The following is a 12,958-nucleotide window of genomic DNA, read 5'->3' on the forward strand; positions in this document are numbered from 1 at the left end:
AAGAACATCCCCCTTCCCCACCGTTAAAACTTTTGTAGACAAAAAGTTTCATGTTATTCTTTCTGTTTTCTTCTCGTGCTGCTGAACTCTGCATCGTTTCGATGCTCAGGAAGAAGATGACCAGCAGAGACAAACATTTGTCTGCGTCTGTCCAGTAAAGTTTTTCCTCTTCGTTTTGTCCTGTGCTTTTTCCTTGGTGGTATTCCGAAATGTTTGGGATCCAGGACAATCTTTCCCGCGGTGCAACTGCTAGTATGAAGGAGGAGCCACTGACTGTTCGTTCCTGGATGCACTCGGCCGGCGTGGTGGACGCCAACACAGCCGCTCAGAGGTAAAATCCCCACCGACCCAAAGGGATTCTGGGAGGTGTAGTCCCAGAGGAGCACGAGATGAGCAGATTGGCCCTTTAAAATGTTAATCGTCTTCCAAATTATACTTTGATCATTTTAATATTTATGATCTTAGGAGTCCACAAACTCATATTTTAATTTTGTTTTAAATAACTAAAACACTGGAAATAATAAAACTGAATCAGCATGTAAAACATGTAAATTCTCTGTTTAACATTTCACATTTTCTGAGAAAGATTAATCAGCATTTTTGATGATGAAATGTGTAGAAATGTTTTTTTTTATATTAATACTTTAATAAAAACTGACTCACTTTATGTGTAAAAATGATCGGTTTTTAAAATGATCAATAATATTTCTTTTTACAAGTTTAAAGAGATATTTGTAAATTCTCTGCTATTTGCTGAAGGTGAAATGTATCAGGATTTTATTTTATTTTATAAATGACATTTTTTATTCCAGACAAAATATTGCTATTCTGAGAAACAAGGACAAAAATTATTTTGATCAAAATCTGATACTTTACATGATGTGAACAGTTAAATAAAACATATTACTTGTGTTACAAAAAAATCCTAAAATGACGGTTTTGACTCAAAGCTTCAGGCCAAAAAAATACAATAAGAAATCAATCTATTAAAACAAATTAAAACATTCCATCAGTAATTCATGTGTCAGGTTTTATAATTCACAATCACTTCATCATAAATGAGCATGTGTATCATCCACTATCAATATTTATCTTTGATTTCTGAAAAATAAACAGATTAATTGAAATGTTCAGAATAAATTGTTTATTCATTTCAGTCTTTTTATTCCTGAACATGTTTCAGGCATTTTTCCTTCAAGCTGCACATCCTAGAACAGAAAATCAAAGTAATGTCCAGATTTTATTTTGTGAGAAATGTTATTTCAAATGGGATGTTGCAAAAATGGCTTTAAGAAAAGCTCAAAGTGAAAGAATTTCATGCTTATTTTTTTTTTTTATATTTGTGTAGAATTTATATTTTCAGACCAGAATCCAATCAAGCTGAAACACTTAACATTAGATCAGCATCCCAAAAATGTATTAAATTATTAATTAAAATAAAGGTCAAACCTAATTTTCACACAAATGCCACATTTAAATTTTAGAACATTCATTTAAAATGAGATGTATAAACATGTAAATAACTTTGTTTTTAAATTAAAATGACTTAATTCATAAAATAAAACCTTCAACAGTCAGTGTGTCTGAGACTGTACTCCAATTTATTTTAGTTTTACTGATTACATTAATGTTGCTGTTGTTGCCGATTTAAGCCTCTGTCACATACAACATGCTTTTTTACTTTTTTATTCAATAGTAATTCAACATTTTAGTGTCACATTTGTTATTGAATATATTCTATGAATACATCAGTCCTGCTAAACTGTTACATTACTTTTAATTGTCATTAATTAATCTTTAATGTTTTGAAGCAATGTGCTTTATTTATCTTGATGACTTTAGTATTTAACAAATACAACACTAAAGATAAATGTTTTCAGATGAGAGAACATTTGCTAAATTGCTTCTTGGCCCCCTGAGGTGATTTTTCTTATTGATCAAAATGACTGACCATATCAATCAGTGTGTGTGTGTGTGTGTGTGTGTATGTGTGTGTGTGCATATATGGTCAATTTTTCATCTGATTACTTTCAAATCTTAATTCAGATTCAAACTGCACTAAGATGCTTCAGTTTCATTGCTGAAAATACGTTTCTGCATGTATATGTTTGTTAATGTTTGTTTAAATGCAGTTGCTTAATGTTTAAGATGGTGTATTAGAATATATTTCATTACATTTTTATATTGCAATTTAATGTTTAAATGTAACTCTTTATTATAGTTTATTTCCATTTCCTTTGATTTTATTTTTTCACTTTGCTTAAATGTAAGTGCTGAAGTTTGATAATGTTTGTTTGATTATAACTTTTATTCATTTTTGAAAATTAATTCATGTTTCAGGTCTGTTTACTTCCAAATGTTTAAAGTTTTTTTTTTGTTCACTTCAATTTTATGGATTATGTTTATTTGAATTTTGCTGATTGTGTTTAACTTAAATGTTAATTTAAATTTAGATCATTGTTTTGCATTTAATTGATTTTCTTCTGTTTTATTTTTTATTTAAAGTCTCATTGTTGAAGTGAAAAAATATCAGTTTAGTTATTTTTTGTTTTCTAATTTTGAAGATAAACCAATGATTGATTGATTGCTTGATTGACTGACTGACTGATCTGTTGATGAATTTGATAACAGTGTCACTTGAGTCTTGACTTCTTGTTGTTGCTGGGTGAGGAGCGTTGGAATTATTTTCTACTTTGCCACAGTTTCAGGATGCATTAGGAAGACTTTAATGTGGAATTATTTCAATTGATCAGTGGTTCAGTGTAAATTTCCTCCAGGTTACTGCGGTTTCCTTGTATTGTCTAAAGTGTTGATGTATAGAACCCGTGTGAGCAGTCTGTGTGTTTGTGTGTCCGTCAGCGGTGTGGGGTTAGCTCGTGCTCACTTTGAGAAACAACCACCATCAAACCTGAGGAAGTCCAACTTCTTCCACTTTGTGTTGGCGCTGTACGACCGGCAGGGTCAGCCCGTTGAGATTGAACGAACCGCCTATGTCGACTTTGTCGAGAAAGAAAAGGTGAGACACAAACCAAACAAACACACAACAACGCTACGGCAGAGAACCAGTGTTGAATAGGAGATGAAACCAAATACACCCCAGAGTGAGGACAGAACTGAGATATGAACCAAACACACCCTGCACTTTTCTCTGTGTAAAAATAAAAATAAATCACATAAATTCTTTTTAATTTTTTTTCAATTCATTGATTGTTTTTTTTTTATTCCTAATGAGGTTTATTTTTAAATGTCACCCTTGTATGATTTTTTTTTACATTTTCGTTTCCTAGGAGCCGACGGGAGAAAAAACAAACAACGGGATTCACTACAAACTACAGCTGCTCTACAGTAACGGTGGGTATGCTTGTTTCGTTGCCCAGCACCACCACGACACAGCTTCACTTCCGCATATCTAATTATCTGATTGCAACGTAATCAATAAATTCTGAATAATAACAGTGTATTTGGTTGAGCAGGAGTGAGGACGGAACAAGATCTGTACGTCCGCCTGATTGACTCCATGACCAAACAGGTGAGATATTGATTAATGATTGCGGTAATTTGCTCGTCAATTAACAAAATATTGTTTTTGATCAATAACAAATGAACTCTGATGAATTAGCTCATCAAATCCTCAAGCAGATCAAATCACCGTACTTAAAGAAACTGAATTCTGTCATGTCTAGTATTGGCAATGGAAGACCTTTCAAATTAAAAGCAGCGATCTCGCTTGGCTCATAATGATGCTAACGAGACAGACATGCCCATCATACCTGAGTGTGCACATGTGCATGTTACAGGCCATCATGTATGAAGGTCAAGACAAGAACCCAGAGATGTGCAGAGTTCTGCTCACACACGAGATTATGTGCAGGTAACAATTACTCAATTACTGCATAGACTACTACTACTGCTCCTGCATGGTATACCACTTGTAATGCTAAGGTTATAATTACTACTAATGCATTGAGTACTGCCTGCAATACTACTGCAAGAACACCAACTACTGCATGATACACTGCCCATAATACTGCGTGCACAATCGCTGTACTAAGTGTACTACTAAATATGTGAGTCACGTTTTACAAGAAAACATGCGTGCTATTGTATATACTGTACTACTGTCCTTCCTCTAATTATATGTATTTAGGTAGCAGTAGAGATGTTCTTACATTGTTCTTTGTACTTGTGTGTATACTGTGCTTCCTTATCGATGTCTTTTACCAGTGCACCTGAGTGCTAATATTGCATGCAATACCTGTACTACTGTATATATGGCATGTGATTTTGAGCTATAAAAAATGTACTTACTTTACCGTACTACATGTTGTACATACATGTTGTACACGTAGTTGACATCTTTTTGCGTCCCATATGTTCCTGCTGTGAGCGTAACGCTGTCTATGAAGGACAACCAAACCTTTAGTTATACACCTATTAATGTAACGGCGCTGCCACACCTTGACCATTTAGCCTGCATATGCCGACGTATTAAAAATTTGGTTATTGCGCCGGCGTACGTCTAACAAGTTACGGGTACATTTTCTATAAACGGACGTTGAAGCATACACTCTAAAAAAGAAACTGCTGTCTCAATGAGAAAAATTGATGAAACAATTTGCATAGATTTTTTTTAAGTTATTTCAACTTTCAACTGAGTTAATGCCACAAGACTTCCCTAGTTAAGTTGAAATAACTTTTAAAAAATCTATGCAAATTGTTACATCACTTTTTCTCTTTGAGACAGAGGCTCATTTTTTTAGAGTTCACTGGTATACGTCGTAGTACGGCAAGGTCATCAAAAAATTTTGTGCATGCACAATATTTTTAATGCATGCTAGTGTATGTCTGATACGTCCTGCATACGCGGGCCATAAGTTGTAGGTAAGTTATGCAATTGCTGACACATTAGTTGTAAGTTATACGTCTATCACACCATGACAATTTTATGCTGACTCGTGAAAAATTTGGTGAATATGCTGGCGACATTGAATAAGTAAGTCAAAATAAATCGAGATAATGTCTAGTGTACCCAAAACGTATTTCTAACCTATGAGTAACTTGGTTTGAACCTATGTGTAACTTATAGAACTTATCTACAACACATATTGATGTATGCAGATGTTTTTGACATGTAACAGAGGACCACAGAACTCAGTGAACGTGTCAGCTACCGTAGAATGGCGTATCGGCAGCATTTTTGATATGTCGCATACTCTAGCTAAATCGTGAAGGTGTGATAAGCCCATAATCACCAAATATTTACTTAAACAAGCAGACATGACCAAAGTGCATGTACTACCTCTAACTACTATATGCTATATGATCTGTAGTAAAAGTACTAATTCAGCACTATAATAAATGTACGACATAGTACCTGGGTTCTAAATCATCTATGAATGTGCAGCAGTCATCATCCTCCATCAAACGCGTTCCCTCCATCCATCCCGATCAGCCACCACAGCTGTGAGCTCCTCGGGAATGCAGGGAAGGTACACGCGGGACAACCCTCAGAGGGGAAACCGCGTTCGCACCAGCAACGACCAGCACACTGCAGCCTCTTCTCCTGTATGTGATGGATAACGCAGCACTGCTACACATTCATAGTGTTTTCTGTACAACATGTACTGTGGTACCTGCAGCACCTGTATAAATGAAGTGCTTGATTGGAAGTATGACATGTAGTCCACAGTCGATTATTTTTGTTTAAACTTGAACGTAAACAGAGAAAAGCATCTTTTTATTGGTAAAAGATGAACTGAGAAGTTGATCGTCTGAAACACTTCTCTTGATTTTGTGTTTCATGAACCATGTGTCAGTCGCTGCTGTGATAAGAAGAGCTGTGGAAACCGAAACGAAACGCCGTCTGACCCCGTCATCATTGACAGGTAACACACACACGTGTGTGTGTATGTGATGACAGTGGTGATCAGGGGATAATTATAAGTGTGTGTGTATGTGTGTGTGTGTGTGTGTGTGTGTGTGCATGATGGTGGTGGGAGATGAGTGCACATGTAGGTGTGTGTGTGAAGAGGTGTATGCATTTGTAGATGTGTGTGCATGTGCGGGGGATGAGATATGTGCAGGTGTGTGTGTCTGTGGGTGCAGTGGATGAGATATGCGTGTGTGGGGGGATAAGTGTAGATGTAGGTGTGTGTGCATGTGTGGTGAGATATGTGCACATGGAGATGTGTGTGATATGTGTGTGTGTTGGAGTGGTCAGATGTGTGCATGTGTAGGTGTGTGTGTGATATGTGCGTGTGTTGATGTGTATGTGTTGGAGGGGTCAGATGTGTGCACGTGTAGATGTGTGTGTGCGCGCACACATGTAGATGTGTGTGTATGTATGTGTGATACGTGCACGTGTAGATGTGTGTGTTGGAGGGGTGAGACATGTGCAGGTGTACAGGAGCAGTCACACAGACGTTCAAGTGTCAGATGTTTCATCCACACACACAGATCCAACACCAGAAAGAAAACCTTTGTGTGTCTGTGTCTGTTTGTGATTGAAAACTGGAAGTGCTGAAGAGTGTCACCGTGAGTCAGTCTAACTCCAGGACCAGCTAAGTCTAAGTCCAGGTCAGGATTCTGGGATGTTTTAAAGTCTTCAGTACTGCTGTCAGAACACCTGTGTGATCCTATGTACTAGTGGGATCATCAGGACTGTACGGCTGATCTGGATCTGGATTGTTTTCCAGCAGTGATCTAAGTGTTGGTGAAGATGGTGGTGATTACATTTAAAGGTGGTTAGTGTTGGAATTAAGGGTCCAAAAGTAACTGGAAAGTGATCAGGTGTGTTATTATTTACATTTAAAAGGTCAACTGTTGCATGATTTCTCAAAAAAAAAAAATAAATAAAAATAAATAAAAATGCAAAAACAAACAAACAAACAAACAAAAAGGCAGGTGGCCAGATCAAGAACACTGTGCAGGAAGTATGACTGTCTGTCTGTGTCAAAGTCATCAGTCAAGAATTCAGAGTAAATCCAGAGTTCATCACAAGACGGAAAACTTTCCTCAAAAAACAGAAAGTCCAGCTTCAAGTTTAACAAATTCATTGAAAAATACAAGCCTAAATATTTCTAAAAAAAAAAAAAAAACTAAAAAAAAAACTAAAAACATCTTGAAGACAAAGATGAAGCATCCCATCTGATCTGTGAGCGAGAAATGATTCTTTTTTTTTTTTTTGGGCTGAAAATCTGACTTAATTCAATCTAGTGTTTGCTCATGAAGGTCAAAGACAGAGACGGCGTATGAACCATGTTTCTGATCGCCACTCCATGATTTCTGATTGGCCAGTTGTTCTAATCATTTACTCGGTCCTGTATCACCTGCGGGTGTCAGAAACACCCCCCCCCTTTTCTCTTCCTCCTTCTCCTCCCATGAGGAATCACTCACTTTTGTCCTCTCGCCTCCCCCTCTTCCTCTTTACTCGTGCTCCCCCATCTTTTTCTCTCAGGCTGTGGGGGAGGGAGAGACGGAGGCGGGAGGATACAGGGGAATGGCTGCTGATTTTTTTTTGGGGGGGGGGGGGGTGTTCAGACTGCTGAAATGCGTGATGAGACGGTCTCCTGTGTTTTTGGTGGAGTGCACTGAATGGGAAATATGTCAGGTTTAGACTGCTGTGTTCATTCAGCCTCAAAATGAAACTGGATTAAAACTCAGTTTTAAGACTAAAGTCTGACTGTGGTCTAACTAAATCTGTACTTAAACTAACCTGTCAGACTAAAGTCTGACTGTAGTTAACTAAATCTAGATTTAAATTAAGCTTTAAGACTAAAGTCTGACTGTAGTCTAACTAAATCTGGATTTAAACTAAGCTTTAAGACTAAAGTCTAACTGCAGTCTAAATCTGGATTTAAACTAAGGTTTAAGACTAAAGTCTGACTGTAGTCTAACTAAATCTGCATTTAAACTAAGGTTTAAAATGAAAGTCTGATTGCAGTCTAACTAAATCTGGATTTGAGATTTAAGACTAAAGTCAGACTGAAGTCTGATTAAATCTGGATTTAAACAAAGATTTAATGAGGAAAGTTTGACTGTAGTCTAACTAAAGATGGATTTAAACTAAGATTTAAGATGAAAGGCTGACTGTAGTCTAACTAAATCTGGATTTATACTAAGCTTTAAAATGAAAGTCTGACTGCAAGACTAACGTCAGACGGATGTCTAACTAAATCTGGATTTAATATAAGATTTAAGACTAAAATCTGACTGTCGTCTCACTAAATCTGGATTTAATATAAGATTTAAGACTAAAGCCTGACTGTAGTCTCACTAAATCTGGATTTATTTTAAGATTTAAGACTAAAGACTGACTGTAGTCTAACTAAATCTGGATTTAAACTAAGATTTAAGATGAAAGCTTGACTGTAGTCTATATCTTTATGAAAATACAGATTTCGGACTATAGCCTGACTCTCGTCAAACTGGCTTTAAACTAAGTTCTAAAACTGACTGAAACATCATAGCATTATCTACAAAGTCAAGGTCGGTAAACCTTTCCTTGCCAAAAGCACATAAGATCCTGGTTTCCACAACCTGATCAACACCCAGTCCATGCAAGCATTGAACAGAGTAGGAGCCAGAACACGTCTCTGAGGAACACCAGTATCGGGGTGGGGGGATTCTACCTCTGCTGCCTACAGCAATCACAGCACTTAGGCTAGCTGCATAGGCTGGCTATAATGACCAGTAACTTCTTGGGGATCCCACAAATTGTCAGGATGTCTCAGAGCAAAGTCAAACAAATTTGAAAAAAGCACAGGCTGCAAAGTAGCACTGCTGAAATTCACAATATCTAAACTCGCCCTCAAGTCTAGATCATGACTACAGTCTGATTAAACCAGGTTTAAATTCAATTTTAATACTAAACCACACCTCAACTTTTTGACTAGTCTGAATACTCACTGTTGTCATCTGCAGTGGGTCTGCTCTGTGTAAGTGTGATCCCATCAGATCTCAGAAGCTAAGCAGTGTGGCATCTGGTTAATACTTGGATGGGAGACCTCTCTGAAACGCCATCGGGTGTGTGTGTTTCTCCAGGTAACACTGGAGTTGTTACAGGAAGGGCATCCAGCATAAAACTTGTGCCAAGTACCAGTGCGGATCTATCTGCTGTTGCGACCCTGAACAAAACGGGAGCAACAACAACAACTCATTGTTGTCATCTCCTTCTGCCTCGAAAGACAATGGACTGCGCCGGAGATGTAATTTTGCTGTTGAACAGAGACACCTGTGACTGAACAGTCCGATTTCTGAGTGGCAGTTTCTATCGCAGTGCCTGCACAGAAAGGCACTCGGTAGTGCAGAGGCAGAAGCTGCTCTCATCCTCTGTCGTTCTTTCCTGTTTTGCCACTGTTGTCCTCTCTTCTCCACCGCTCTCTGTGCGCCTTTCTTGATGGTGTGCTGCCAGTTGCTGCAATTGTCTGCAGTGGTCTCCCATGTACTTGGGTTAATTTTGGTGGCCTTCATGTCCCTCTTGCAAACGTCCTTGTATCGCAGCATTGGATGGCAAACTGGTCTGGAGCCTGATGCGAGTTTGCCATACAGAACGTCTTTTGGAAGGCATCCATCGTCCATGCAGTGAACATGGGCAAGACATCTTAGGCTTCACTGGGACAGGAGTGCAAACATGCTCAGATGTTTGCCCATTGAAGTACCTCCCTGTTTGGTATTTGATCCTGCCAAGATATGCTTAAAATATGCAGCAGGCACCAAAGGTGGAAGCTGTTGAGGCGGCGCTCTTGTCTTGTGTATACTGTCCAGGTTTCGCTACCATACAGTAGGGTGCTAAACACGCAAGCGCTGTACACAGAGATCCTGGTATTTGTAGTGAGCTTGTTGTTCTCCCATACTCTCTTGGACAGTATTGCCATGGTGGATGCGGCCTTGCCAATGTGTTTGCCAATCTCAACCTTGAGGAACAAGTTCTTAGAGATCGCTGAGTTGAGTTACGTGAATTCCTTGACGATTTCCACCCTGGAAGTCGTCAAGGACAGTGAGTTAGTGAGTGAGTTAGTTAGTTAGTGAGATACCCAACATCGCCAATGGTGATGTTGGTTATCTCACTAACATCCTGCCTCATCAAGTTAGTCTTCTTTAGGGTAATGGTGAGACCGAATACCCTGCAGGCATGTGCCAGGCAATTTATCAGCCTCTGGAGTCCTGCATGTGTGTGGGAAGCTAGAGCAGCATCATCGGCAAACAGCAAACGGATTTTGGTCTTTGCACTCAGTCATGAGAGATTAAACAGCTTGCCATCTGATCGCCTGTGGAGAAAGACTGCATCAACTGATGCACCAAAGGCATAGGACAACAACAGAGAGAAGAAGATGCCAAAGGCTGTGGGCACTAGGACACCCCCTTGCTTCACTCCGCTTTCAATGGAGAAGGGGGATGAGCCGTTGAACAGTACAGTGCCTTTCATGTCCTCGTGGTATGAAACGATTACAGCAGCTTCAGTGGGCATCCCATCTTCTAGAGGAGCTTGAAGAGGTCCTTCCTGCTGACAACATCTTAGGTCTTGGTTAAGTCTATGAAGGCAAGGTACAGAGGCTTCTTCTGTTCTCGGCACTTCTCCTGGAGCTGTCTCCTGTAGCTCACTGTGAAGATCATATAGATCAGGGGTGGGCATCGAGGGCTGAGACACTGCAGGTTTTCCATGCAACCATTCACCTCAGCAGGTGGGTTGCTGATGAGCTTCTCCTCTGAACATAAACACCTGGTTGTCAATGAAATCACCTGCTGAGACACCTGATCATTAATGAAATCACCTGCTGAGGTGACTGGTTGCACGGAAAACCTGCAGTGTCTCGGCCCTTTATGGCACATGATTGCCCACCCCTGATATAGATCATAGCCTCTCTGCTCTGTAGCTGCAATGAGACTCGGGATGTACTCGCTCAGTCTCTTCAGTACTACCAAATGCCTTCCCCACGGTGCTAAGCAGTGAGATACCCCAGTAGTTGTTGCAATCACTGCGATCTCTCTTGTTCTTATATAGGGTGATGATGTTAGTGTCACGCATGTTGTGGGGGACTGAACTTTCCTCCCCACACTGGAGGAGCAGCCCATGGAGGCGGGGGAGGAGGGTGGGCATGGTACACTAGAGAAGCTCTGCCGGGATGACATCATTCACTGGGGCTTTGCTGTGGATGAGATAGTCGATGGCCTTGCTGAGCTCATCCTCTGTGGGTGGATTGTCCCTCAGGAAGTTCCACTTTTCTTCAGCTGTGCTGACTACTGGCATCTCTGTTAGGGCCATTTCAATACAGCCAGCAAACTGAGTGCTGAGACCCAGATCGGACGTCTTTGCAGTGTTGATGGTTGGGGTTCTTCTGTGCTTCGACTAGTGGTTCTTCTGTGGCAGGAATCATAGTTTGTTACAAATCATTGTGTGGTCCGTGGAAATTGTGTGTGATGCATACATTTTTCAGCTGGGTGCTTCTGGTGATTGCCAAGTCCAGCTGGTGCCAGTGGTGTGATCTTGGGTGTCTCCAAGACACTCAGTGGTGTGGCTTTGTGTTGAACAATGTGTTGGTGATGCAGAGCTTGCAGTAAGAACACAGTTCAAGCAGTGTCTGGCCACTGTCGTTCATCATGCCAATTCTGAAGTGTCCAAGGCAGTCAGGCCAGGAGCCATGGTCCCCACCAACACTAGCATTAAAGTCCCTAAGCAGAAACAGATGCTCCGTAACTGGAACTTTGCCAATCACGCCATCAAGCTCTTTGTAGAACTGGTTCTTGACTTCCAGCGAAGAGCAGAGAGTTAGGGCATAGACACTAAGCATAGTGACGTAGCCTGCAGAGGTGGAGAATCTTAGGGCAAGGATGCGTTCTGAGCTATCTGTTGGTGGTTTGATGGCAGGCAGGAGGCTGTTCACAGCGAATCCAACACTACCCAGTCTCACTTCCTCTATAGCTTTACCCTGCCAAAAGAAGGTGTAGTCCTGTTCATATAGCAAGCCACTGTCAGCTAGCCTGGTCTCTTGTAGGGCAGCAATGTCCACATTTATTCTAAAGAGTTTGGCGTTCATGATGGTCATTTTTCTGAAGTCGTCAATCTGACGCAGCTCGTCAGACCAGGAAACATGGTCCTTACATTCCAGCTCGCGAGTCGCAGGGCTGATAGTTTCTTTTTTTTCTCTTTATTGTTTCGCCTGGTGCAATGGTGCAGTCTGCTTTTCTGTTTATATCCTTAGCTCCAAGCAACCACTGAAGTGGACAAACTGTGGTGGGTCATCTCCTTACTAGCTGGGGGCTGCCCAGCTTAAGGCAGGCAGTAACTGAGCAATGGGACAATGATGATTCCTTCCACTGACTGAGACAACGCACAGCGTCCCACCCTACACCGATTGGGCCAGACTTATCACTCATAGACTGCTGCCTCCCGTGTTGTGGGCCAGACTTTTCACTCATAGACTGCTGCCTCCCGTGTTGTTTTTGTCACTTTGCAGCAGCACTGAAATTACCACTCTGGGGCACAGAATACTGGGCAGGGTGTACGGAGACTCTGCAGTGCCCAGACACCAAAGTCCCCCTGTCCGCCTTGCTGATGTGGTCCAAAGGAGTGTAGAGCAGTACATCTGGCACCAGCATAGCCTCAGGAGTTGGCAGAAGGGTGGTTAGTATTCCATCCAGCTGCCTTAGATGCTCCATTCCAGATTTGTGTAGGGCAGTGGTGTCCAAAGTATTCCAGAAAGGGTCAAGAGGGTGCATGTTTTCTTTGCAGCCACTGACTCCTGCAGGTGATTTCACTGATGGATTCCCATCTGCTCAAAGTGGTGTTGCCTCCCCCCCCCCCCCCACCCTGCCCTGCCCCCCGCCAGGTCAAGACTTTTTTTTAATATCAGAACTTCCCTGACATAAGAGATGAAAGAAGGACAAAAAAAAACAAACAAAAAAAACAAAACTGATTTTAAAGAGTTTTATTTGGCTCACCACACTCACAGATGACATT

The 12,958-nt window shown here is 40.7% G+C and overlaps 1 protein-coding gene across 2 annotated transcripts in view; it reads left to right on the top strand.

The window, feature by feature from the left end:
- Positions 1–209: 209 nt before the first annotated feature.
- Positions 210–12,958, top strand: part of LOC117530362 (transcription factor COE3-like) — a 78,128-nt gene continuing 65,379 nt past the window's right edge. For both annotated transcript variants that reach the window (XM_034193213.1, XM_034193214.1), the window contains exons 1-6: positions 210–331; positions 2,860–3,016; positions 3,288–3,351; positions 3,474–3,529; positions 3,798–3,871; positions 5,817–5,885. In XM_034193213.1, coding sequence (XP_034049104.1) covers positions 210–331; positions 2,860–3,016; positions 3,288–3,351; positions 3,474–3,529; positions 3,798–3,871; positions 5,817–5,885 — 542 coding nt within the window. The remainder of the gene's footprint in view (positions 332–2,859; positions 3,017–3,287; positions 3,352–3,473; positions 3,530–3,797; positions 3,872–5,816; positions 5,886–12,958) is intronic.

This window comes from Thalassophryne amazonica, chromosome 18, assembly GCF_902500255.1.
Source record: "Thalassophryne amazonica chromosome 18, fThaAma1.1, whole genome shotgun sequence".
Taxonomy (NCBI): domain Eukaryota; kingdom Metazoa; phylum Chordata; class Actinopteri; order Batrachoidiformes; family Batrachoididae; genus Thalassophryne; species Thalassophryne amazonica.